General features: G+C 34.7%; 2 protein-coding genes across 6 annotated transcripts in view; one reads left to right on the plus strand and one right to left on the minus strand.

The window, feature by feature from the left end:
* The window catches only part of MBTD1 (mbt domain containing 1), a 51,398-nt gene extending 37,978 nt beyond the window's left edge, over positions 1-13,420 (minus strand). For 2 of the 5 annotated variants that reach the window (XM_026667361.2, XM_087955903.1), the window contains exons 1-5: positions 13,171-13,420; positions 7,910-8,111; positions 5,952-6,091; positions 3,030-3,144; positions 2,310-2,395 (exon numbers count right to left, since the gene is read on the minus strand). In XM_026667361.2, coding sequence (XP_026523146.1) covers positions 2,310-2,395; positions 3,030-3,144; positions 5,952-6,091; positions 7,910-8,111; positions 13,171-13,191 — 564 coding nt within the window. In that variant the 5' untranslated portion in view covers positions 13,192-13,420. Of the gene's footprint in view, positions 1-2,309; positions 2,396-3,029; positions 3,145-5,951; positions 6,092-7,909; positions 8,112-12,657; positions 13,134-13,170 lie in introns of those variants that run through there. The other 3 variants (XM_026667362.2, XM_087955902.1, XM_087955901.1) reach the window with 3 other exon arrangements.
* Positions 13,421-13,512: 92 nt separating this feature from the next.
* Positions 13,513-27,176, plus strand: UTP18 (UTP18 small subunit processome component). Its single transcript, XM_087955915.1, has 14 exons — positions 13,513-14,352; positions 15,587-15,714; positions 16,829-16,924; positions 17,874-17,956; positions 18,077-18,168; positions 20,394-20,519; positions 20,918-21,092; positions 21,471-21,571; positions 22,014-22,104; positions 22,741-22,864; positions 23,612-23,786; positions 24,476-24,618; positions 25,038-25,082; positions 27,077-27,176. Exons 1-13 carry the CDS (start codon positions 14,149-14,151, stop codon positions 25,060-25,062), a joined length of 1,563 nt encoding a protein of 520 aa, XP_087812041.1. The 5' UTR covers positions 13,513-14,148; the 3' UTR covers positions 25,063-25,082; positions 27,077-27,176.
* Positions 27,177-27,877: the final 701 nt, after the last annotated feature.

The following is a 27,877-nucleotide window of genomic DNA, read 5'->3' on the forward strand; positions in this document are numbered from 1 at the left end:
TTTTACAAATGTTCAATTCTGGGTGCATTGTATCTAAATCTATTTTAAATTAGTTACCAATAAATCTTGTCTATATTACTTATGCAAAAGTCATTCATTTAGAATAATATTTATTCACACACTGATAATGTTATTTATGTATCTTTCCTGTAAAAAACATTTGAACAAAACTATTTCAAATTTAAAACATGCCATTTTTAGTACAAAATGCCATGTCTATAATATGAAACAGCTATATTAAGTGATCTGAAAATATTTTCAATCAAAAATTGGAATGCAAAACAATACCATCTGTTTGGTAGTGACTGATATTGGAATAAACTGCAAAGAATCTAGTGAAGCAACAAGCATAGTATACAAGTAGAAATAATGATATTCTCCTGACTTTTACACAAAGACTATTTTGAAGTTACTCTTGATGTTAATTTTAATTGCTAATTGTTTACTGCTGCTTTGAAGTTTTCCTGCCCAGTTTAATATTATTTGTTTTTCAAGTTACTTTTTAACATCAGAAAAAAGTGCATGGGTTACCATTGGTTCCTGAAGTGATTTCTGAAGTTATATCCTTTCTCCAAACATGGGTGGCAGGAATAAATTTCAGCAAAGGAATATTATACCATGTAAAGGTCATTCTTTTATGGTTCATTGAAATCCATGAGCTTTGCATCATTTTATAATGTTTTTATTCTAAAAACACAGGTAATTTTTTTGGACGCCTGCCATCATCTCCACAGAATAGTTAAAGTTATGTAGAATCCATTTGGCCCAAACCACAAACTAGTGAAACAAACCTTACCAAATAAAACTTACAAAAATTTTTTTCAGAAGCGACATTTAAAATTATAGTAAGAATATTTTTAAAAGAAGCCCTTAATTGTTAACAAAAAAATACAAATAAAGGAGAAAATACATCCAATATAAATATCTGGTGCACCTACCCATGCCATCTGTTCTAATGGGGAAAGCACATTCCAAATTCCTTCACTGAAATGAAGTTACCTTGTGGGATTCTTCTGCGGTGGCCCCTGCCCTTTGGAATGATTTTCCAAGGCTGCACTTTCCTAAAAGGTGCTAATTGCAAGTTAGCTCAGCTCTGCAACTCTGATTTCTTAAAAGATTTAAGAATCTTTGCTAGACAACAAAGATTTTGCTTCCTGAATGCTTTTGGATGTATCTCATAGATTGTTGGCTGCTAGTAACTTGTCATTTATCCTACCACATATCATTTTATAGAAAGTTTCTGTTTTTACACAATAGTGATGCATAGTACCTGTTGCTTATGTTGCACACATGAATGAAACATACAAAAACATGGAACTATTGTTGAAACATATCCTGTACCCCAAGTACAACTGGAATATCTGTGGGGATCTAAAACTAGACTGGACAACCATTTGACTGGGATGGCATTCCATACCTTAAAACTGTCTGCATGGTTTGTTTTGTTTCTGGTCAAACTAGCCCTGTATACTGTGCAAAGGAATGCTGAATATGCTTCTCATTAATTGAAAACTCATTTTGATTCAGCAGAGGCAACTCTCTTTAATTCCCTCCTTCCCTACTGTTCCAGCCATATGTCCAGTCCTTCAAAGACACTTCATAGGCTATTTCCAAAACCAATAATTTCTGATAGGAGGAACTCTAAATCTAACCATTACATTTTAAAGGGACCACTTAGGTTAACTCCAAAAGCAACTTTACTGGATGGATCAGCCAAGTATCTACTAAAATAAGTTTATTTTTAATCCCCATTAATGGAAAACAACTACTTTAAAATTATGCAGTCTCTTATATAAACACGCCTTACTAATAACAGAGTGACTTATTGTAACTTGTTCCTTCTTGCAAAATTAACCTGAAAAACATGCTTGTTCTGAACTCCACCTGCTTCTGAGGAAAAATGTAAATCCGTCTTTTGTACATAAGGGGACTACAAAAAGTTTAATCTACAATACCAGATTTTACTGAAGGAAACTCGGCACCAAAGCTACCAAAGCTAGAATCAAGTACACATGATTTTAAGCACATCTCTAAAACATCTACAAAAAATTATCACTGAAATTATGATAGCCACTACATAAACTGAACAGCAGAGCACTTATTTGGATTTTAAGATTGCAATTTAGATAATTAAGGGACTTTGGATTGCAATTTAATTTATAGTATCTTCAGTTAGGGGAAAGTCCATGTTTCCTGTACCTTATGAGCTTTAATTCTGTACATATCTAAAACATACGTTAAAAGGAATGTGTTAACTTTTTTATTATTCCTTAATGAAAATAACAGTAAATTAAAAACATTATACTTACATGTTTAAAACAATTCACAGGAGCTGCTGTGAAACTATTGCTATTGATATAGGTGCCCCAATTGAAACCTTCCACTGGAACAGATGCTAGAATGAGAATTATTCCATTTAACAACAATAAGAAGAAGGTACAAAATGTATTACATGAAAGGAGCACAGAAACAAGTATTGGTTTTCATTGTTTTCCCTATATATAAATAATATATATTTATTTTCAATCTGTTAGAAAAAATACAGAATGGCAGCATTGGGAGAAATTCTTCAGAATTTGTCTGAAAAGTCATGGTGTGCTGAGGAATATGGTGGGTTACATAAGATATTCTCCATCAAAGTAACTTATCTGATCAAAGAAATATAGTCATCTAATATAGACCAGATGCACAACAGTGACCAACACGAATGCAGGCATATTGTCAAGGTATATAGGATAGATATTCAACCAGGACAAATACACTTCTGTAAAGTCTTCTCCCAATCTATTTGGTGAAAATGCTTTTCCAACCCTTGATGTAGCTAAAAGGCCAATAATAAAGCCCAAGAACTCAATTACCAAGGATATTTTCTGCTGGATATTTTAGCAAAGACTCAGATTCATTCGATTTCCTGGAATATACTATATATTTTTAATCTAATCATTCTTTAGAAGGTTATTCCCTCCATTACAAAATTGGGAAAATTTTCCCCATAATTGTTACTTGGTAATGGTTAATAACAATATTACCTGCTTTAGTCTTTGACTGGTTCTGTACCGTTGCTTGGTATTGAGCATATGCAGCTAATTTAGCTACTAAAGGTTGTTTTTGTAACACTTTAGCCTTCTTAGTCGGAGGTTTTCCCTGAAACAACAAGGGCTAAATAAGGTTCTTTTCAAAAACACAACACAAACTTTTAAAGTAGAGATTCTACTGGATAAAGCAATACTTCTGTTTTCTAATTTTATATCAACTTATAGCAATGAAAATTTATGACAAAAATTTTAGAGAAAAACATTTATATTCAGATAAAAATTAACTAAACAGTATCCCATATTTTCAAGTTGATTCAATTTGCCTTTCCAAACCATTTGCCAAAAAGTCTAGCAACTGCTATTTTGATATTAATGTAGACTTTTTGAAAAAAATGTAACAAATAACAGTTCTGCCATGGCAAAAAAGGGAATATCATCTGGAAAAAATACAGGAGATATTTCACATGCTACAAGATTGATCAATGCAATAGTGTTTAAGAATTGGGTAAATAAATGCCACTTTGCTTCTTGAAGATGATGTACTAATTATTCCTGCAATTTTAGTAAGTGGTGCTATTCTCCTATACCAGTTGTCTTGTCCTGGGTACAACAAGCCCAGTGAGAAGGGGTTAATCAAGAGATGCTGTCAGCAAATGTATGGGATGGAGAGAGATCAGGACATCAGTGTAGAGCTGTGAGATCGTTGACTGATATTCTCACTGTTCTCCTAGTTCCCGCATTTAAAAGTCTTCAATTGTCATGTTGATTTCCCTTTTGATCCAGCTGCATGATTAATTAGTATCTGTTCCATCCAGAAGATTCAGATGAAAGCAAAAATGAATTTTCCTGATCTTTCAAACCTAACAATCATAGTTGAAAATACATTGGAATTCTCTGAACTAGAATATTTATTGCAGCAAGTGCAATAGGCCTATGACAGTCAAAATCATTTTACATTCTTCTTCCTAGAGTACTATACTAAACATACTGTTAAAATTAGTTGTACTGTTTAGAGATAATCACAACATAGACATTCTCATTACTTTTTATTGAAATCCATAAAAGATATTTGGATAACTGAACAGTAAAGCAACTTTCTCATTCACTCTGCCAAGGAGCAGACATTGAACTAGCAATTAAGACTCCTCCAAGCTGCGTCACCCATACATTGAATGAACACAGATATGTACCGGTATATCACATTTATTGCAATCACTTGTAATACAAATGGAATATTTGTCAGAAAGGGATATGTAGGAAAACTTGCAGAAATTAATCACATTACTTTGTTGCTTAAATGGTAAAATTAAAAGGTTATTGAGACTTATTTGAATAAGTATGATAAGCAAACAGAACATATTTGTTCTCTTTGGTATAACTAAATTTATATGTTCTCTATGTTTAGATTCATTGTTTATGCAAAACCATGACATACATTTGGATGTAACATTGGAACACAATGGGATAAATAAATTCCAGTATAACATTGGATAAATGAGGAAGTTAGATCCAAACCAGCTACATTTATTCAGGACATATTTTGAAGGTAAGTAACTAAATTAAAATACTAAGAGTTTTATTTTAACACAATGCTTTGGAGGATCAGAAATGACTTTTATGTGCATATCCTTATTCCCATTCAGCAAGATTACATAATCCTAAATCTTGTCATGGCAAATGCTGACTTTGGAATTCAGGAAATGTTCAATTAGATATCACATGTGAGGAGACTAAGAAATGCAGAAACATTCTTTAATCTAAATCAGAGTTTGAAAGCTTAGAGAAACTTTTAACTTTTAAATACGTCAATACTGAAAAATAAATAATTCCACTGATGTTTTTAGAAAACAGACTGAAAACCTGAAGTATGTTTTTTTTAAAAATCGGTAATGTGGTGATGTTATGTAGTTATGTAGTGCAGGTATACAGAGTGCTTGCATATTTATGTAGTGGAACATCACCTATGACCATGATGGTGAACCTATGGCACGCAGAGTACTCTCTGTGGCACATGAGCTGTCACCCCAGCTCAGCTCCATCCAGCATATCTGTGTGCACCTCCTGCCGGTCAGCTGCTCTTCAGGTCTCTGCCACGCATGCTGGATGGAGCTGAGCTGGGGCGACAGCTCACATGCCCATAGAGAGGACTCTGCGTGCCACCTCTGGAAACAAAACTTTTCCTCTAGAATGAGGCTCCTCCATGGATGGATTTCATCCTGTTGTTTTGAAAGGCCTTGAAGACCAGGCTCTATATTCAGGCCATCAGCAAGAGTGTTTGAAACCTTTTTTTGGATTGCATGGCCAGAAGGCATACTTCTCCAGGGTAGCCCTCTTACTATGAAATTACTTGTCTCACTAAGTACAAGAAGATATCCTCTCTTGCCTTTCAAAAGACAATTAAAACCATGCTTTTGCTATGGGCGATGGATTTCGCTATTATATTTTTTTAAAAAAAAAATCTGTATTGTTTTTTTACGAAGTTCTATTATAAACCCACTGAGAGTTATGTAAACTTTATATAAAGAAACAAAATAGACCTTAGGGTATGTTTTTGACAGGATGCAGTGATGGCCAAAGGACTGTGCATTATAAGATTCCTCCTCCAGGAATCTGTCTCTCTACAGCTATCTTAGAATGCTCAGAATCACTGTGTACAATTGAATTCAGTTCTTAAGGATGAACTAAGAAAGTTCACGTGTTTGTACCTTCCATATGATTTTTACAGGAAGTCTTTTGATGGCTACAGCTGGAAACCAAGTGCCTGATTCAGACCTTTGGACTAATCTTTTTTTTAATTTTTATTTTTTTAATGATTTCTGTTACAAATGAAAAACCATTGTTGTTATATACTACTCTCAACCATAATATATCTTATAACACTTTATGTAGTAAAAGTAATAAAATTTGTGACTGTACCGTTACCTGAAGTCTGGCCAGAATGCTGGCCTTCTTAGAGTTCGATGAGTAGCTTCTTGAGCAGGAAACACTACAGAAACGCTTGGTCTTGGAGTAAAAGGCATCTCTGACACCAACCATCCCACACATTTCACAGGTAGCTAATGAGAAAAAAGATACAGTATGTTAAATGTAGGTTCATTTTGCAGATCACATAGGTGGTAGTACTATATCATGTACATGAACATACCCTTTCCTTCAATAATGTTATTAAGCATTAATTTGTATATTTGTGTATTATTAATCTTGCAAATGCCAGATTAATTTCTTTCTTGACTTTACTATTTTACTTGCAGACTTTAGACTCAGATAGTTATATTTCCGGTAGAGACCAGACAATTATTTGCAAACAAACATTTTCAAAAATTCAGATATTTTTTAATTTTTCAGATGTTATTTCTTGCAAGGTAAGCAGTTTTGTAATTTGCCTGTCATGCTTACAGTGTAGCGTTTTCCTGAATTTATTGTGAAAATTAGTTTAAACAGTGAAACAACATATGTGACTGATTAAACAATTACTGTCCTAGTTATTCACTTTGTCTGGCTGTCCATCTCATCTAAGCAACAGTATACACAGTTCATTTTGTGAACATCTATCAGACGCTTTCTCATTTATGGCACATGTCCTGCTTATTAAAGCAGCAAAACACAATATTTTTAATCAGCCTTTTTATGGGAAGTAAACCATAATGTTAAAAATTAAATTTGGTAAGCATTATATAGTACTTTATCTCATAAAGCAAGAAGTAATATTTAGTTAGGACACTTTAATATAAAATAATAGAACAGTTTACTCTGCCATGAAATTATGCCTTGTTGTATAAAAGGTTGGTCACCCCAGCCACACGTTTTAATAACCTATCTTTCCATTTTTTCCAAATATAGATCAAAGCCAGCCAATCTTCCCATCAGACTTAGTATATTTGTATATATTCATTCATAAAGAAAAATAAAATCTGGACCAAACTTGGTAAAAAAAAAAAAATCTGGTCCTGAATTTCTTCATAGACTACTGTGGTTTATGTTAACATTTTCAACATATTCAACTTGGATCCATCTTCCCATGTCCAGATAAAACAATAATATATCAGAATTATCCTAATAGCAAACAAAGCCTAAATGTTGTATAAAAACAAATTCATGTACATTTAGTAGTGCACACGTATAATACTAGCTCTATACCCGTGATTTGCTACAAAACTATGTGATCGGGCTTAGTTTTTGGGGAGGAAAATAAGGGAAAAAATTGTGCCTCTGCCTACCAGCTTCCATCAGTATTCATCTGGCTAGTGTCCCATCAGTGTGTGAGAGTTGAGGGCTGTTTGGAAACTGAAACAGTATTTGCTGTGTGAGCAAGGAGACAGCAAGGAGCCTGGGTGTGGCTTAGCTCAACTGTTCTGTACTAAAGCTGGTTGCTGCTGTGAACCTGAACCTGAAACTCCTCTCATCTGCTTGCATTTTGCATTTGGAACAGATTTCTTTTCAGATGGGGAGAGGGAATAGAACTCCTTAGCATCAGAGCGTGTTAATAATAATAGATGAAATACTAATGCTCTGATGGTCATTTCGAAAAATCATTTCTTAGTGAGCACCTAGAAGCCAAGAGTATGTGCCAAATTTCAAGTTTGTAGGCTCTGAAGATTTTGTGATGCATATATACATATACATATACATATACATATACATATACATATACATATACATATATATATATATATAAAATTACAAATATTTTGATAGTAACTTAATGTTAATAAGGAACACTCCAGCATTAGCAAATGTATCCTTTTTTTGTAAAACATACACAAAAACCACAATCTTTGGTTTCTGAGTCAAATAAGAATAAACCTAAAGGCAGTGCTGTTAATAATCTGCTTGACTGAACACTCCATTGAAAAATCTATTGTATTTGCACTCACCCATGCCAGATTTGCCATCTGGATAAGTGTAAACCTGCCCATTGTTCTTGATTATTGGGAGATTGGAAGGTAAGGGAGGAACCTCCTCTTCACTTTCATCAGAACTGGAACTACTACTTGTATCCTCACTGCAGCTATCATAGCCATCGAACATCCCGAATGAATCGCGTCTCTTCCTTTCGGACCTTGAAGAATGTTCAGTCTAAAATAAAAAAAGCAGAAACTATTGAGGTATCTGAATAAAAAGATGTGGACAAATTATTGCAACAATTTAACAAGCTAATATTAAACACATACGCAGCTCCCTCTTTTAAATGGCATATACACAATCTCAATTGTTGAAGCAACTCATTATGTAGACTGGAGAAACCTGTGACACTGCAAATGTTGTTCAGCTAGTTTCCCATCCTTCATAACTGGGCTTATTGGCATTTGGAATTACAGTTTAGGAATAGGAATTACAGTTTAGCAATACTAGAAAGCTACATATTCCCCCTCCCCTAGAGTTAACAAATAAAATGTTGCAAAAGTTATACTGAGGAAAAGAATCCACAATGTGACTAAAATTTTGTGTATGGGCTTTAACCCAAGGAAATTATTCTGAACATGAACAATTACTATTTTGTTATCGATATCCTTTCTTCTATTGCAGATATCAAAAGAAAATAACAAAGGGCTTTTGTTATAAATAAATGTATATAAAATATTGCATCAATTTAATATACTATATGGAAAACCAACTTCTCTCATCCTAACTCCATATTATAGCCTCTCCAGTCATCTCTTCTCAAACTATCAGAGAGTGGTTAATGAATCAAATTAGGTAAACTCTATAATGTAGCTGTGAGAGAAAATAAGTTCCTGAAAATTGGAAGAAGAATGAAACTTTTTTCCTGATATTCATGGATTCCTTTTCATTTAACTCTCAATACAAAACCTGTGCAATTCAAGAGTTTCTGATCCTTTGTTGTTACATATTTAGGGGGCTGAAAAGGCTTCTTGAGAGAGGACGTCTACTTGCGTTAATTTTTCTGCCTCTTACTATAAAAGTTTTCAATTAATTCCTTTCCTACAGGTCAGAAAATCAGTCATGCTTGAAGTCATATGACAAAACTCCACAAGCTACAATCTTACTAAAACTGTGCCTAAAGCCTTATTTTCCACCATTTTCCAGATGGTTTTAAAACAAAATTCTCTATATCCATAGAAATAGAGAAAAACCAACTCCCAAAAAGTTATCATTTATATTCTTCAAAATCTCTAGGGTTCTGATTCTGCTACCGGTAATCACTAAATCACCAGCTTCTGAAATGTTTCCTTCAGAGTTTAAACTACTCTCATAAAGTTGACAATTTGCCATCACCAGGGCAACTGACAGAATGAAACGTGCAAGTATAATAAAACTTAAAAACCTGCATGAATGTGGCTTCTATGCATCAGTAGAATTATTCAGAGACTTTTTTAGGAAATTTCATTCCAGATATTTCATATATCAAAACAGCACAAAATAATATCTTAAGTATAGAAACAAAAGGATATTTAGAGTTGCATCTAGTAGTATCCATCACTGAAGAAATGGTAGCCACACACAAAATGAAATTGCTTTTATACTTCTCTATATCATATTCACATTTGATCTAATTGGATGGGAAATTTGAAAGATTACAGAGGCATAGTGGAAATAAGAGCTAGCAAATTCCATTAGTGAAGCACCAAATGGAATTTTTTTATAGATAAGAAAACTGGACCAGAAAGAGCAGTTTTTCACAAAACTAAGAACATTTCTTTTCCACACTTCTGTCTAAATTCAATTTGAATAAACTAACCCAAAATTATACACGCTTTCATGAGTTACATTTTGCTCCTGAAACAGCTGCAACAGAAATCCTTCATCCAAATATTGATTACACTATAAAATAAATTCTACATAATCACTCCAATTGTTACATGTAAACAAATACTGAACAACTTTGGGACATGCTAGGTTCTTGCAATATTCCACACATCTGCTCCCCCTGCAGTCATTCAGTGGTATCTTTTGAAAGTGACCATCTCTACTACACTGCATAAAATTGGGAAAAAATATTGCTAATGAGAAACATAGTACAATGTCATGTTCCCTTTTGCATTATCTTGAATAACGCTCTTTCAGATCACTTGAACATTTATAAATATGAAAAAATTGGGTAGAGTGTTCTATTTTTAAACAAAAGGAATGCATTTGGAGGGGAGGGCACCTAAAATGAGAAAATAATTCCTAATACTGCTCAAACATCTTGAACTAAATAATTAATCACTTAACATAATGGCAACATCAAGAAGGCATTATTTGAACGCTGATGAAATAATCTGTTACTATGAAGAGACTCACTTTATAACTATTATGTGTTTACTACTGATTTTAAAGTTCCTAATCCTGGAATTACTGAGATTTTATTTTATGATAGACATTTGCAGAATGGTATCTTATAAATCTTCTGAATAAAAGATAAAAATCTGCTTTACAGAGAATATTATCCTGTTACTAATTTCAATAAAGTAAAATTTAATAAATATTTTAAATAAACAAACAATGCATTATTCCGTTTTCTCCATAGTAATAAAGCAGAAAAATCTTAAACTGAATTATAAACTGAGTTGTGGGGCAGGAGATGAAATAACAGATTTGCTGCTTCATTCATAGCCTTATCAACTATCAAAAGGTGGGGGACAGAATTTATTTTATATTGCAGGCCTAGTTTTGGTACTTTGTTTTTAAATTTCCCTTTGGGTGATATGAAGAAATTTCCTATGGCCAACCCTAGGCTAAGAGTCTAGATTTGGACTGTTTTTAGTAGAAGAGAGTAGTTAGTAGGAACTTCTATCCTACAGGTGCAAGAAAGATCTCTCCCTACCAAAATATATCCTAGAATATATGTAATTCATCGCATAATGCCTATTTCTTAAACAGAAAAATAATCATAGCTTGTCCTTTATCAAAACTAATCGATATTACAACAATGCAGTAGTTTAATTCTCACTGGTCCTCATTTGCATGCTGATTTATTACTGTAATGTAACAGATTGTTTGAATTATGCTCTTTTATAGACTTACAACTTTACTATCATCAAATATGTGTTGACTTGCGGGGCCGGCGCTTTGTGCAACAAGGTCACATAGTATAATAAGATTGGGACTGGGTTAGGGACTTCTGTCCTCACTGTGAGTTGTGTTGGGGGGGTGCACGAAGGGAGGTTCAGCCAGTCTCATTGTACACATGTTGTATTCTGACAATAAAGGTAATATTAAATAAGCTATGCTTTCGATCAGAATAAAGACACATCCTAGTTGGTATGTAGCACATTCTGACTAAGTTCACCCTCAAAAATAAGAAACATACTTTGTTTTGGTTTAAAATGACCTTGATAAACAAACTATGCCTAAAAGGCCTTGACGTAGCATTGTATTTTAGACAACCACTATCAAAGACTTTCACTATGTCCTATAATCAATGGAACTTTTTTACAAATCCATCTTCTGAAAAATCTAAATTCATTACAAACATCTCTGGTATTAACTGTAAATGTATATTTTGTTCATAACAATTTATATTAATCAGTTGATCAAGTATTCTGGGGATATTTGTAATTGGAAAACGTTGATAAATTGTGTTTCAGAAAAGTTAACTTCCTATTAATTTCTTATTGAGGAAGACAATTTCCAAGACAAAGTTCCTCCATGTTAAATATTTTGAAATACTGTGGCAACAACCAGAAGAGGACCATGGTAATAGTCTGTGTTGAGTCTTTGAAAGAGAAACGGATATGCTTGTAAACTTATACCATTTTGAATAAGAAAAGGCATAATTGAACAGTTTACACATTCAAGTGGTAAACAAGCTTATACTGAGCACTTAATGAAAAAGCACACTAGCTGAAGAAAGTGAAAAACAAATGTAATTTAACGTCAACAAAACCAAGGCTACATTGATCCAGGTAAAAGAAATTATACTTTTATGTAGCTGCCCTTTTCTACATATGTTAGAGAAATCTATTTTAATATATTGTATCATGTCTAATGAATATGTCCAAGTACTTTATATACAGCCATACACTAAATTCATTAGCATTAAATTGAAATTAGCAAATAAAATTCAGGAAAAACCATTTTGCTCTTAAAAAGCTCTACATTTAAGACATAATGAAACTAGCATATGGCCAACATACAAAGCATGTTTACTTGACCATTTCCCTTTTTTGTTAAAAAAAAAGTGATCTATCATAGTTTGGATCATTTTAATCTAGTTGTATATGAACTTAGGCCTACTTCATTTAGTTTAAAAGTTTTTTTAAAAACTGAATTCATCCTCCTAAATTATTAGGTTTCTTTTTTTCCTTAAGAGCCATATCATGGAGAGTATTACTATCCACAAATTGTGACATTCAAATTAGTTTACAAACCTCCCCCAACCTTTTTTTTTCTTTTCTTTTTTTGCATTCTCTGGGTATCACTTTCGGTTTTCCCAAGCCAAACAGATAAGTTCAACAAAGCTGTTATTTGTCTAGCACTATGTACATTTCCTTCCAAAGCCTGTTTGCTGCAAATGTTACACATGGCCACCAAACAGCATATATATGTATATATATGTATATATATCCTCCTCTCTAGGACCACTTTTTTTTCTGCCATAAAATTGCTGCTCCTGTGCAGCTATATCCCCAAAAGAAAGGAACTGCTTCTTTCAGTACACGAGGGGGGCGGGAAATACCTTCCAAGTATCAATCTCCTGGCAGCATTTACACGGCGTAAACAACTTCACCACAGGGCTGGTTTGTGTTTTTCGCTCCTGCCTTCGGAGAGGAATAGGAATAGGTCACCTGCCGCCCGCCCCAAGGCTACTTCTCCGGGCAATTCAACGTTGTGCAAACCCGGAAAAGAGGCTTGAAAAGGCTTCACCGCCACAAGGCTTTACGAGGCGAACTCGCGCGTGAGAAGGCAAGCAAAAGGGAAGCCAAGAAAGGAACCCCGGCAGGGCGAAAGGACTCCTTCCCTCCAAGACTTTGTACAGGCTGGGGGAGCTGGGAAGAGGCCACCCAGCCCGGGGAGGCTCTTGGGTCCGGGGGAGAGGGGGGGGTGTTGGTGGAAAGAGCCGCTGCCTGTCACTCTCGGGCCCGGGACGGGATAAGTGGCCGAAGCGCCCAGGAGCTCGCCTTCTCCTCCCAACGGCCGGACCTCCGCCGCACTGGCCCCATCGGCCGGGGCTTGCGGGAAGCTCACTCACCAGATCCTTTGTGTTTTCCATCAGGCCCTCATGGGCAGGGGATGCCTCCGACCGTCCCCGCTCTCCACCCCCCGCCCGCCCCCTCGGCTCAGCCCCCTCCCCTTTCCGAGGGGCAGGGCCAGGGTGGAGGAAGGAGACCGCTCAGCCTTCCCACTTCTGCGAGGGGAAACCCGGGCAGCGACAGAAGAGACAGCCCGCTCGGAAGCTCCAGAATATCAACAACATTAGCATAAACCAGGGCTGCGCGCCTGCGCAGAACGGTCCCCCTCCACGGCGCGCCCTCATTGGCTGCCCCTCTTGTTTTTGGGTCGTCCTTCCCTCGCAGGATGGCAACGGCAGCTTCCTCTACGATGCGGAAGTGGGAGAGAAAAGCAAGCGGGAGGGGGGGAGGCCGTTAAAGCACGGGGGGCTTAGGAGCGGCGGTTGGCGGGCTCGAAATGCGCGGCCTGATGGGCTTTCGCAAACTCAGAAGAAAGGCGTTGGTTATCTGCTTTTCAGTAAAATGATTTGTTTGCTGGCCTCCCCCCCCCGTAACCTCAGAAGCAATGGCACAGCCCTTTGAATCTTTTGAGGGAGGAACCAAAAAATGGGGGAGTCTAAATTGAAAAATGGGCGTCACGTGAGAAGAGAGCGGAGCTTGGGCAGTCACGGGAGACAGCATCTTAAGAGAAATTCATTCAGAAACGTTAAAGAGATGTGCAAGTCATACACTTCCGAGCCTAATTTTGAACGTTACTATGGCACGGAAAGGAAGAAGCAGAATGTGTAAGAGTTGCCCAACTCTCCCTCAGTTCAAATTCTTCAAATCCCCCGGAAACAGCGCCCCGTCGGCAGGCGGTGTTTGCATAAGCAGCGGGGGAACTCCTCCAAAAAAGGCTTCCGGTTCCTGCAAAAGGGAAGTGGGCCTTTCACGTCCGGCTCGCGGTCCCCGAAGGAGGAGAAAGCACGGAGGCGAAAGTTGACATTCATTCCGGCAAGATGCCGACTCGAAAAAGACCTCGGCTGGGAGAGGACCGGCGTGAAGTGACCCTTGTTTCTGAAGAGGACGTCCGCCGAGCTCAGCACTTGGCTCTTCTGGCGGAAAAGCCGGCCTCGGAGCGTGGCCTGGAGGAGCTGGTCTTCGGCGGGGTGGAGGAAGATGAAAGTCTGCTGCGGCGGTTTCAAACCTCGTGCGCCGCCCAGGTGACGGGGACTGGGGACTGGCCTTTCTCCCAAGCTTTCTATTCTTGCCTTTTTCTTTCCCCCGACCTATTTATTCCTCTGAAAATGTGCTTTTTTTGTTTTGTTTTAAACTGGGAGTTGAGATCCACACACAAAATTGGCAAATTTGAAAAACGCCGCTCTAAACACTGGGTGGCAGGCAGGGATTCAAACTGGCAGCTTTCTTTCTATGAAATGGAGCGATAATCTGCGGAGCATCAAAATATTTCATTAAATGCTGCCGTTGCCCTTTGAAAGTTATTTCTCCATTTACTTCTTACTAACGCTGATGATAGACTTAGAACTTAGACTTAATAATTTTGTGGTCACTTTGAAGGTACACTAGTCGGCATGCGTTACAATGAAACTTCGTTGCATACAGCTCTCAAATATACATACTCTTGTATGGGTATCGAAAGGTCTAAAAGAAAACAACCAAGCTTAGAAAGCACCAAGGATCCTTCTGCACTTGAGTTGTGCTGTATGTGAGGAAGTAAAAGTGTTAATGAAATGCTCTATTTGTCCTGGCAGGGGACCAGGGGTGTTGATTATCGGAAAAGAAATAGTGATTTAGAAATGAAGGTATTGCTTGCTGAACAGATGAACTTAATTCCTATATGCTGTTTCATTTACAGAAGCAGAATACAGGTAGTCCTCAACTTATGACTACAATTCTGGACAAAATGTCCATTTCTAAGCAAAGTGAGGTACCCCATTTTATCATTTCTTTGCCACTATTAGGTGAATCATGCAGTTCTCACTTTGCCACATTAAGTGAACGATGTGGTTCTTAAGCCATCTGGCTTTCCCCATTGACTTGGCTTGTCAGAAGACTGCTGGGAAAGTTACAGCTTGTGATCACATGACCCCAGGAGAGTGCAGCTATCATAAATACATGCCATTTGCCAAGTGCCTGAATTTTGATCATGTGAACATGGAGCTATTGCAGTGATGATTTAAGTGTGAAAATTTGTTATAACTCACTTTTTCAGTGCCACTGTAACTTTGAACGTTAACTAAACTAATTGTAAGCAGAGGACTACCTGTTAACTACAATAATTGAGACTGGCATTTCCATTCCTGACTGATACAGGTGTAAAGCATGATACCAAGTGACCACATTGCTTAGCTACATCAAAAATAGATTAAAAATGTTTAAGCTTTCTGCTTTCAAGTTTGCTTTTTATAAACGGTTTGGTTTTTTTAAAAAAATTAGGGTGGTGATGTGGTTAGCAGTAATTTTGAAGAATCTGGTGATTCTGAAGCTGAGAATGATACAGAAGACAACTTCGTTCCACTGAAAAAGCCAGCATGGATAGATGAAGATGATGAAACTGAAGAAATGTATGCAGTACTCAGTAAATTGATTTCAGTCATATGATGTCATAAGCAAATTATATTTAATTCTTTGTACTTTCCTTTAATATATTTAAATTTTTTGGGTGTGAAAATGTTTTAACTATCTTTTTTAGCTTTTCAATTTAAAAGTTAATTTTAATGCCTTTGCATTTTTAAAAATATTGCAAAACTACTCTCTTTTACTTCTTGTTGATCAAATAACATAAAATGTGAAGATGGGATGCTGTTTGCATTACATACACTGATTTTTTTTCCATTTATGTCTTGTCTGTCCTCCAGTGAGCACAATATAGCAATAGCACTTATATACCACTTTATAGTGCTTTACAGCCCTCTCTAAGCGGTTTACAGAGTCAGCATATTGCCCCCAACAATTTGGGTCCTCATTTTACCCACCTTGAGCCTGGTGGGGTTTGAACTGCCAAACTCTAGGCAGCTGACTGCAGAAGTAGCTTGCAGTACTGCACTCTAATCACTGCGCCACAGAGGCTCCATATGTTATATAATTGCACCGCCATTCCTTTTATTCCAACAATAGCCAGATGAAATCAGCTAAACTGAGTGGAAAACTGTTTAGTGAATTTGTGTGTTGAGATCTGAATCTTTACTTATATCTGGTACTTCAGCCGTAATAAAATATTAATATAGGATCTACCGTACTATAGCTTTTCTCAACTTACCCTGGCTGAGAATTTTGGGAGTTACTGGCATTTGGAGGATACCTGGTTGAAGAAATCTGATCTATATATGATAACAGTATTTTATTTGTCACATTTTTATATAGTTTAACAACCATACTGCCCTGGACATGTTCAAATCTATTAACAAATGGTATATATCATAAAGATAAATAGAATAATGATGAAGGCAATGGTAATATGATTGTCATACACTACATGATTAAGCCATCTAAAATTGTAAAAAAAAAAATCCTGGAATAAGGTACGAAAAATCATTTCCATAGTGTTGCCAAAATTTGCCTGGGTGTGTCCAAATAGTTACCAGGAGTGAAGCTTGGAATTGTTAATCTTTAAAAAAATACTATTATATGAATAAGTAGACAATTGTATGACTTTAGTATATGGTTTTGTTTTCCCAGAATTGACATGACGCATCGGCATCGGAAAAACATGATGAAAAGTGATGCAGAAAATAAGCTTTCGAAAACAAAACTTCAGAGAAGATTTCAAGAAGAGTATGTTTTATTGGTAACATAAGATTTTATATAATACTATGTTAGGTGATTTTATTTCAGTTATAATCTGAAATGTTTGTTTTGAATGTAAGAAGTACCAACACTTCTTTTTGTCTACTACACATGATTTTCATACACATTTTCTTACAATCATTAACATGAAAATCAGTTGATACATATAATCATTTTAGCAATTGTCTATGCTCTGCAGGATGAAGGCCTCTTTTGCATTTCTAATACAGGTAGTCCTCGACATACGACCAAAATTGAGCCGCACATTTTTGTTGTTGAGAGAGACATTAGTTAAGTGGGTTTTGCTCCATTTTACAACCTTTCTTGCCACAGTTGTTAAATTTATCACTACAGTTGATAGTAACCCAGTTGTTAAATGAATCAGACTTCCCTATTTATTGACTTTGCATGTCAGAAGGTCGCAAAAGGGATCACATGATCTTGGGACACAGCAACAGTCATAAATATGAGCCAGTTCCCAAGCATCTGAATTTTGATCACATGATCATGAGGATGCTATAAAGGCTGCAACTGTGAAAAAAGATAAGTCACTTTTTTAGTGCTGTGGTTACTTTGAACTGTCACAAATGAACTGCTGTAAGTTGAGGACTACCTGTAAAAGATTCAGTGACACAGAGTCACATTTGTAGAATTCAGAATGCATACAGAATGTTCTATACAAAAAAAAGTTCCAACTGTGCTATCATTCATTTCAATAATTCTTCCATCACAGTGTGTGGCTGGAAGGCCAAGGAAGGAAAGGCCATGCATTATTGGGTAACAGTGGTCATCCTCTCCCCCCATTTCTTGCCTTTTTTCCCTCACTTTATCTGCTGCTTATTTGTTTCTTCATATTTTGCTGACTGTAGTATTAAGAATTTTAGACATCTAGACAATTTAAGGCTGCTTTGTATTTAGTAATAATACTTCTTTACAGGTTTCAAGGTGCTATGGGAACAACTCCTTTTTGGGCACTGAGAGGCACGAAGAACAAAACCAAAAGGAACACCAAACATGAAGGTAATTGAAGCTCATCATTGATCATTTGTATAAATAGAAGATGCAGTCTTGTGCAGACATACTGTGTGTGATATTTAAACACAGATTAATAATTATTGATAAGGACTTCCTCTGCTTAAGGTGACACTGAGGATGAAGAGGATGATGATCTGTTGCACAAGACAGGCAATTTTGTGATCATGTCAGACTCTTTACCAAAAGGCATTTTACAGGTAAATAAAATTCTACTTCATTTTTATTCATTACTGTTTCTGGCAAGTTTATAAATGGGAAATGTAAATATGGGAGCATTGAAAATTTATGATTGCTGCCCTAATGTTACTGATGGCCATCGTTATATCTTGAATATATTGTTAAGTTGAAGTAAGTTAAGTGGAATTTCATATTGAAGAAATATTTGCATCATATTCATCAGCTCAAGGAAAAGAATAGTCTTACTGATCATATAAACCCCTCTGGATGCATTTTTATATCAAAGAGTAAGGTAAACATGCTTTAAGTAAAACTTATATTGAAGGGAATATGTGTATAAATAAGAAACTCTTGGAATGAAAGAATCCTGCTCAAAATACTATGAATTTTCTGCCTTTAAAGAATAGTGGAAATTCAGAAGTTCTTTGGTCCTTTCTTTCTCAGCCTAGCCTTTTGATCACACTCTTGCACCCAACCTACAGAATATTAATATAGGCTTATTAAAAAATAACAGATAATGAAACAACACTAAATCAAACTGTTAGTATATTGTCTCAAAAAGCAGGCAAACATTGTTTTTCAATTTGGGACACACAGCATAGGATAGCCATGCACAATCACAATGCTTAATGTATTGTATAATCATCATATAGGTAGTCCTCGAGTTGCAGCTATTTGTTTATTAACCGTTTGAAGTTGCAATGGCACTGAAAAAAGTGACTTATCTTTCACACTTTCAACAGTTGTAGCATCCCCATGGTCACATGATCAAAATGTGGATGCTTGGCAACTGGCTCATATTTATGACAGTTGCAGTGTCTCAGAGTCATGTGATCATCTTTTGTGACCTGACAAGCAAAGTCAGTGGGAAAGCCAGATTCAATTAAAAATCATGTTATTAAACAGCTGTAGTGATTCACTCAACAACTTGGCAAGGAAAGATATAAGATGAGGCAAAACAACTGTCTTGCTCAAAACCAGAAATTTTGGGTTCAATTATGGTTGTAGGTCAAAGACTACCTATATATGTTTTTGGATTTGGCAATCTGTCTTATAAAGAAGATATATGACATGCAAATATACAGGAGCAAACTGACCTGTAAATTCTAAAGCGATACAATAGTCCAAAACTTAAAACCATTTTTTTAAGTGCAGTGTTACAACACTGACATTGCAGGATCCCCATGGTCACAGGATCAAAATTCAGGCTCTTGGCAAAAGGCATGTATTAAGGTTGCAGGGTCCTGGGGTCCTTTTGTGACCTTCTCAGAGAGCTTCCAATAAGCAATCAATGGGCAAAGCCAGATTTGCTTAACGACTGTATGATTTGCTTAATGACCACAATAAAAACGGTAGTAAAATTGGGTGTGACTCACTTAATGACTATGCTTAGGGACAGAAGTTTCAGTCCCAATTGTATTCGTAAGTTGAAGACTATATATATTAAAATAGCCAGAAGCAGAAGTCAACCTTATCAGACAGACAGCATTATCTTTAGTTCTGAAAATGTGCTTAACTGACTCTTCCTTATCCTTCTTCCTCTCTTTAGCTAACTAAAAACAACAGTAACTGGTATGGAACTTGCCACTGCTCTTTTAAATGGCTTTCTATTTTAGACTTCCCAAATCTTATTTAGATGATTTTTTTTTACCTTTTCTTTTTTTGTAGAATTTGCAGTACTATGGGAATAAAATAAGATTTTATTCTGAGAACAAGACATAATTCCAAATAATACATAATGGTGATTCTGTATTCAGAACTTTTTAGGTTTAGAATGTCTATGGAGATTCTCAGTCAACCAGGTCATGGTTGTCCCAAAGGTGCTTTTTTAGGAGGTGACTGGACTTTCTTGTTTTTCTATGAAGACATTTCACTTCTCATCCAAAAGCTTCTTCAGCTCTGACTGAATGGTGGGGAATGGAAGGATTTATATTCCTTGCAGACAGCTGGTCATTTGTTCATTAAGTTCAGAATGTTTTTCTTTCCCATCTTTCAATAAGAATTAGAGTGATATAATTTATTGAAACATTTCATCCCTCCAAATATTATACAGTTTTTGTATTTTTGGTGTTGAATATTTTTATTTTTTAAATCTCACTTGCACCTTTAATTTACCTAATAGTAAGTTCACTGAAAAATATTCTAATCCCACTAGAAATGTTCCACTTAGCTTTTCTATTTTTCTATGTTCTAGTTAGGTTTGCTGAGCTCTAAAAGCACTGTATATTCATATTCTGTCTTTTAGATGAAAAATTGTTTGCACGCCAATAATGAACGTATATCAGATGCCAAACTAACAAACGTTCAGTTTCATCCTACTGCTCAAGTTGTTATGACAGCTGGACATGATCGATCTATATCACTATTCCAGGTAAGAATGATATAGATTTTACTTTATTTTTGTCCATACAGCTACTGTTAAACTCAGCAGCTTGTTGTTTGCTATCACATCTATGGGTCTGGGTTGAAAGCAGTATGTGGGATAGACTATGTAGACAAGCAGGACTTTCTCAGTATTTTCTCAGAAGCAAAAGATTTATGTTAAAGCATCATCTGCCATAGTAAGTAATAGTAATTTCATATTTGTGGAAGGGTTTGAATTACACTCATTTATTTGGAGATGACAATATATGAATTTTGCAGAGCTTAATGGGCTTCTTAATTTGGAGATAAAAAGTTAGTTCATAAGAGCTAAGCATTATATTTTGATTTATATACATCCTTAGTACACATAGGTACTGAGAAAACAGCATTTCTTTTTTCTTTAAGGTGGATGGTATCACAAATCCACAGATACAGAGCATTCACTTGGAAGACTTCCCAGTTTACAAGGCACGTTTCAGTGCAGAAGGAGAACAGGTTATAGCTACTAGCATTCAAAACAAGCTATTTTATATATATGACATGATGGAAGGAAAAATTATTCCTATAAATCATATCAGAGGTAATTATTTTTCATTAAGTTTCCTGAATGTTATCTTATTTTTTTGTACCAAGAAGGAAAGACTAAGCACACATTACTTGTTACCTGTGTCCCTATATATCTGCTTTTTATAACCTCAGATGTTCAGATTGTGTGTGTGTTGTAGATGTCCAAAATGCAAGTTTGATTCTCATTCTGTCTCTGTCTGTCTGTCTGAATCAAACTTTCATTTTTGGACATATACAACATATCACTTCTCAGCTGCAATACTTTCACTTTTATCAGAGAATACATCTCCCTAAAATCTAGGGGGATTGTATTGCTAAATTGAATATAGATTTTGAAAACAAATTATGTATATGGAAGAACTATATCTTACATCTTTGCTTTGAATTAAAGGCTTAGAGGAGAAGATTGTAAAAAAATTTGAAGTATCTCCAGATGGAACATTCCTGCTGCTTAGTGGAACATCAGGTTATCTTCATTTGATTACAATGAAGGTAAAGTTTCTACTTAAACGTTTGCTTGGGATAACATAGTTCAGATGGCAATAAGTTACCATTTAATTAATACTGAGATATATTCATACGCTTATTAATCCATACAATATTTTATTGCAAATTTGCTGAATCCAATCCGTTATTGTAGCTCTTTAATTTTATCTTGTATAACTTGTATTATTATAAGAGTTTTCATTAAATAAATTATATGAATAAATGAGTAAACTAATATTGCAAAAGAAAAAAAAGCAAGCTAAAGATGGCATCAGATATGAAACTAGGGTAATAATAACAAAAAACACCCAAGGAAATGATGTAGTTGTTTATGTTGGGGTACCTCTCATTTCTCCCAAGATAGAAAAGAATCATTTAAGTAAGATTTAAGTTGTTTTGCTTAATAGCCTTATAATGCCTATCACCATTATTTATATGTCGGTCTTAGACAAAAGAATTTGTTGGAAGCATGAAAATAAATGGAAGGGCTATTGCATCATCATTCTCTCCAGATGGCAGTAGAATCTACACACATTCTGGTAATGTTTTCAGACTTGATGACATGCAGAATTGCTGACTGCAGATTTATTTGTAATTGCTGACTGCAGTATTTGTAATTTGGTTAAATAAATATTTTTAGTTCAACTTCTGTTGCTGTTGTATTAATTTTACCCATTTCAAAATCACAGATAAGTGATCATTAAAACATAAAATAGTACAGTAATATTTGATCTAGTGTACGGTCCCAGGCTAGCAAATAGAAAATCATGACCTCTACTCCCACCTTAGGCATGAAAACTGGCTGGGTGACCTTGGGCCAGCCACTCTCAGCCCAACTCGCCTCACAGGATGGTTGTGGGGAAAATAGAAGGAGAAAAGACCATTAGATATATTCACTGCTTTAAGATATTTATAAAATTAATAAAGTTGGGACATAAAATAAATATTTGTAACTCAATACAGCTCCCTAATAGCAAAGAAAAAAATCATTTTGTATACTTTTAGTTTGGTCTCTATAGTTCACATTTCATATCTTCTATTAAAAATAACACAAGAACAATTTAAATAATTGTCAAAAGGTCCATAGTCTAATCACTTCTTTGTTTTCTAAATTAGACACATGATGTTTAAATTCTTATAAACATTGTTTTCAATCACATGTACTTATTTATCAGATGAGGGTCAAGTCTTCATATGGGATGTGAAAAGCAGGCGATGTCTGAACAAGTTTACTGATGAAGGTTGTTTGCATGGTACTTCTATTGCAGTCTCTAAAAACAGCCAATATATTGCATGTGGGTAAGTAAGCAAAAGGAAAGCCAAATACTGTATACTTAAACATTGAGCACCCATGTGCACAAAGAGACTGAATTATGCACACATTAAACCATGGCTTGGTAAACCATGATTAACAAGCCAAAATGTCTGCATGTACATGAGGCATTATCTTTGCAATATATGATCCAGATTAGATTTGTGGAAGTATTTCAGTGCCAGCTCTGGATTAGTCCACTCTATATAAAAAAAAAAAAATCTTCAATTGGAAGTAATTTCTTGGACTATTGAAATCATTCAGTGATGACTCACAAAATGCCCTCCAAACCTGCTGATGAAAGCAATCTGTCATCTTTAAAAAAACCATTAAGACTGCTTCAGAGATTGCCTGTTCATTTCCATACATGTAACTTTCCCCTTTAAAAATTAAGGGCTACCAAACATAAAGCTACATTACTGATCAAACATAATCATGGAGTTAGTCAGCCAGCACATCTTATCCACAGCTTGAGTCAGACAGCTGAAATCTGTAGGGTTTCTGAATAGATGACATGTCTCATAATTTAAAGATACTTGTAATAATTCTGCTATCCTTTAAGTCAAATCTTAATGTTTTCAAATGTTCCTCTTTCCCAGAAGAAAATTATCCTCTCATTTATGTGGAGTGTCATTGGAAATAACCTTTTGGGTTTGTTTTTGTTAAACATTTGAGTATGTGCTACAATATAAGAAGCTGACCTGTTTCTAAGTCATCAATATTTTTCTTTCTAGTTCTAATTCTGGAGTTGTGAATGTGTATGCCCATGATGATTGTATCAGAGAAACAAGTCCTAAGCCTCTTAAGGCTATAATGAACCTAGTCACACCTGCTACATCGTTAGTATTCAACCCAACCACTGAAATACTAGCAATGGCTTCTAATATAAGTGATGATGCATTGAAACTGGTAAGTACATGTTATGCTGAAATTTTCATTTCCTCCTTTTTGCACATATTTGCATGGAACAGGGCCAAAATAAAAAGTGAAAGAGAATTTCAAACAACAGAGTGTTGATTGAAATGTTTGAAGGCAATGAGATTGCATTTTACTATAATGCAGAACCCTTTATTTATCCAAAATACTTACATAACCTTACAACCATTACATAGGATATTTTAAATGTTCAAAAGAGAATTCAAATATCTATAATTAACACTTCCCTTGCCTCCTTTATGAAAACTTTCTTCAGAATTGTTCCACCCTTTGCAGAAGAAACAAATAATATTTAATTTGTAAGGATTACAAATATCAGCATAAAGCATCTATTCAGAGGAAGATTAATTCAGTGATTCATTCATAATAAAACAATACTGAAAGCCAATTATCTGGTTCTTATTTTTTTTAGGTAGGCAGTTTTAGTACTTGCAATTGTTACTTGAGAAAAAAGTTTGGCTGAAATTTTATATATTAGTCAAAAATCTCAATACTTCATTGGCTCTTCTTGAATAAAATATTAACTGTTTTATTGCTGCATCAAAATTAAGAATCTTCTAATAAATGAGGAAGTTACCTAATGGAGAATGTGAATAAGTTTAAAACATCTTGCAATTTGCCTTCATTCTTTTTATTTTTAACTATTATATTCTGTTTTATAGGTCCATATTCCTTCATTTACAGTATTCTCAAATTTTCCCGTGTTCAGGAGAAAGTTGTTATATTTAGCTTACTGTATGGATTTCTCACCAAGAAGTGGATACTTTTCCATAGCAAACAACAAAGGCAAAGCTTTATTGTATAGGTATGTGATAAATTATTGATTATTACTGTAAGTTCTTGCATACTTTTTATACTGCTTTTTATAAAAATCATAGTAAAAAAGATTTTAGTATACAATGGGAATATAAGGAAGAACAATTAATCCCGTCAGTCTATATTTTGTACGTTTAAGTACTAAATGTTAAAGCAAGTATTAAAACCAACTAAAATTTAATGGAAAAAATCAAAATAATGAATAGTATTTCTGATGGATGATAAGCAAGACTATTTTATTAGACATCTTAATAACATCAGTATATCTTAACTCTTTAAGTAATGTAATCATAAAATATCTTTGATGAGAAGTCACCCCCAGAAAAGCCATACCAAATGATAGGTGGCATGGATAGGTGATAACAAGTTCTTAAGCTCTCTAATGTTAATTCTGTTTTAACTTTGCAGGTTGAAACACTACTCTGATTTCTAAAATGATTACTTTAAAATTAGGTAAGAATTAAATGAAGTAGGAGGCTTGAATTGTTGTACACATTGGAAAGGATTTATTTAATCCTTGCAAAAATGTTTTTTTATAACAAAAATGCAGGATTTGAGAAATTGTACAAAAAGCATGATAGAGGTTCAAGAATATCAAATTTGAAACAGGTTATGTAATTAAGAATTAAAATAATAAAATAATGTGAGTTACAATTCCTTTTATTCTTGGTAGGTTTTTTTGTCATTAGAATAAATATCTTTGAGGAAACAGAAATAATCAATATAGTATAGGAATACTATAATCCTTTAAGTATCCTTCAAACTGAATTTGATTTCTCTAGAGACATGTAGTTTTATTGAAAATAACATGGGTGTGGCTTGCTGTTCTCTCAAATGAGATTTTTTTTAAAATTTCTCAATATTCCTAACAAGCCTGGAATCGTGTTGGTTTGATCTCCAAGTACTAATCAAGTCAGACCATGCTTAGCTTTTCACTATTCGCCAAGGACAATTAAATGTTACCACCTAGCTTTATACAATTAAATAATTAATGAAGATGCCATTGGTATTGAATATTTTGCATATGAAATGTTCACAGCTACCAACTAGTTTGAGATGGCTCAGTCTCAATCATTCCTTCGCAAAATGTATTGATCTCATAATTAAAACTACTGCAACATCTGAAGAGAGATACATCAATTAAATAGCAAGGTTATTTACCATTGTTATTTATGATCTTAGGTTAAGTATGAGATTCTCTTAAAATTCTGGGGGAATGATTTGGGATGGAAGTTCTGCAACCTACTAAGACATTTAATGGTCTAAAATTTATTTTTAAGTAATCACAATCTGTGCTTTTGGCTGAAACTTTTTGAGGAAATTGGACAATAACACCCAACAGTTTCTCATAGTGAATCCTGTTACTGGTTTATCATCCATGTTTTCTTACACATATAAATACAGCATAAGAAAATTTTCATTGTTATCTCAAAACTTTGGAGAACTACAGGACAACTTTGGATGGCTCAATGGAATTTAATATGAAAAATAGTTCTGGTTGAAAAATTGTATAAAAACACAGAGCTTTGAAATGGAAAACAATGAAGGATAAAATTACTTAAATCTGGTCACCATTAACACTTTTCCTAAACCAACTTCATTTATTTTGGGAAGAACACTTGAAAATGTTTAAATGTCTGTATTTGTCTTTAAAACCAGATCTATGTTCATATATCTCTGTCCTATTTTTTTCCCTAATCATGTTTGTTTTTCTTATTGGTTTATTTTTCTTTTTAATTAAACACATTAATTAAAATTAAATTTAAAAACTATGTTTCCTTATCAGTCAATGTTATTAGGACAAATTCCATTGTAGATTAAAAGCTCTTTAATCTCCCAGAGTATTTAAGAATAGTTGGAGTTGTCATAAACATACCTCTACACAGGAATCATACATGTATGATTGGCAGATGATTCTGCTGAAACAAAACAAACCCTTGTATTGCAAATATCAGTAAGCATCTTCTAATTAAATTTAAGATGTGCAAATTAGTGTGGCTCTGCCGAGCTTAAACTTAAAAAGAACAGTTAAATATCTGGATTTTAGCTTGTGAGGATTTCTCTTCTAAGTATAGAATTTCATTGCACAGCTTAATGTGTTAATGGTGACCAGACTTAAGTAATTTTATCCTTCATTGTTGTCCATTTCAAAACTCTGTGTTTTTATAAAAATTTTCAACCAGAACTATTTTTCATATTAAATTCCATTGAGCCAACCAAAGTTGTCCTGTAGTTCTCCAAAGTTTCTTAATTTTAGAATGTTGATTTTTCTATAACTGATACAAAAGGTGAAATATGTATGTGTTCAGTTAATATGGTATTAATACATTTAATTATTTAATGTCTTGGTTTTGTTCTTCGTGCCTCTCAGTGCCCAAAAAGGGTTTCTGTGGAGTGCAATCTTATAAAAATGTGTGGACTGACTATTTATTTTTTCTTTTATACAGATCGTGCAACTTGTGGTTCTAAGAAAATACATTTTATTTTATTGTCTTTTTTAAAAAAATAAGTATTTCATCACCAATAAATTTTTTAATAATTTACAAAGTAGCTTCCTTTTTTACATTACATTATCAATCTATTTAAAAGAAAATAGCAGGTGAAAATAAGAAATTATACCCATACTGGGCAATGACATGGGTATACATGGTAGAAGTGAATTGAAAAAAAGAGAGTGTTTTTTTTCCAAGAGGCAACTGGACTTTGGGGTTTTTCTTTGAAAAAAAGAGTAAATTCAATCCTGCTTTTGGGCATATAGAATATTCAGCATACTTTATACTGGACTTGCTTTATATTTATTTATTAGATTTTTATCCCACTTTTATTGCTTTATAAATAAGTCAAAGTGGCAAATATACAGTACATACTTCCTCATCCTATTTTTTTCCACAAAAGCAGCCACTTTGAGATGGGTTGAGCAGAATGACTGGCCCAGAGTCACCCAGCCAGTTTTCATGTTTAAGGCAAAACTGGAACTCAGTCATTTGGTTTTTAGGAAAGCACTTTAACCATTGCACCAAATTGGCTCTCTTGTTTGCTTGATTTTCAGATAAATATTTAAATAATAGAAATTTTAAAAAATACTGGAGCTTGCCAGTCTTATTAAAAATAAACTGATACAAATTCAGAATAAGTAACAATTATGTAGAATTTCAGAATATATATTTACAGAAGTACTGATTGCCACTAAACACATTTGAGGAAATATGTATTGTGCATACCTAAGCCGAGTTTTTCAGCCCATTTTT

Source organism: Notechis scutatus, chromosome 2 (genome assembly GCF_049901735.1).
Source record: "Notechis scutatus isolate UNSWTSFEM ecotype Mainland chromosome 2, rNotScu1.2, whole genome shotgun sequence".
Lineage (NCBI taxonomy): Eukaryota > Metazoa > Chordata > Lepidosauria > Squamata > Elapidae > Notechis > Notechis scutatus.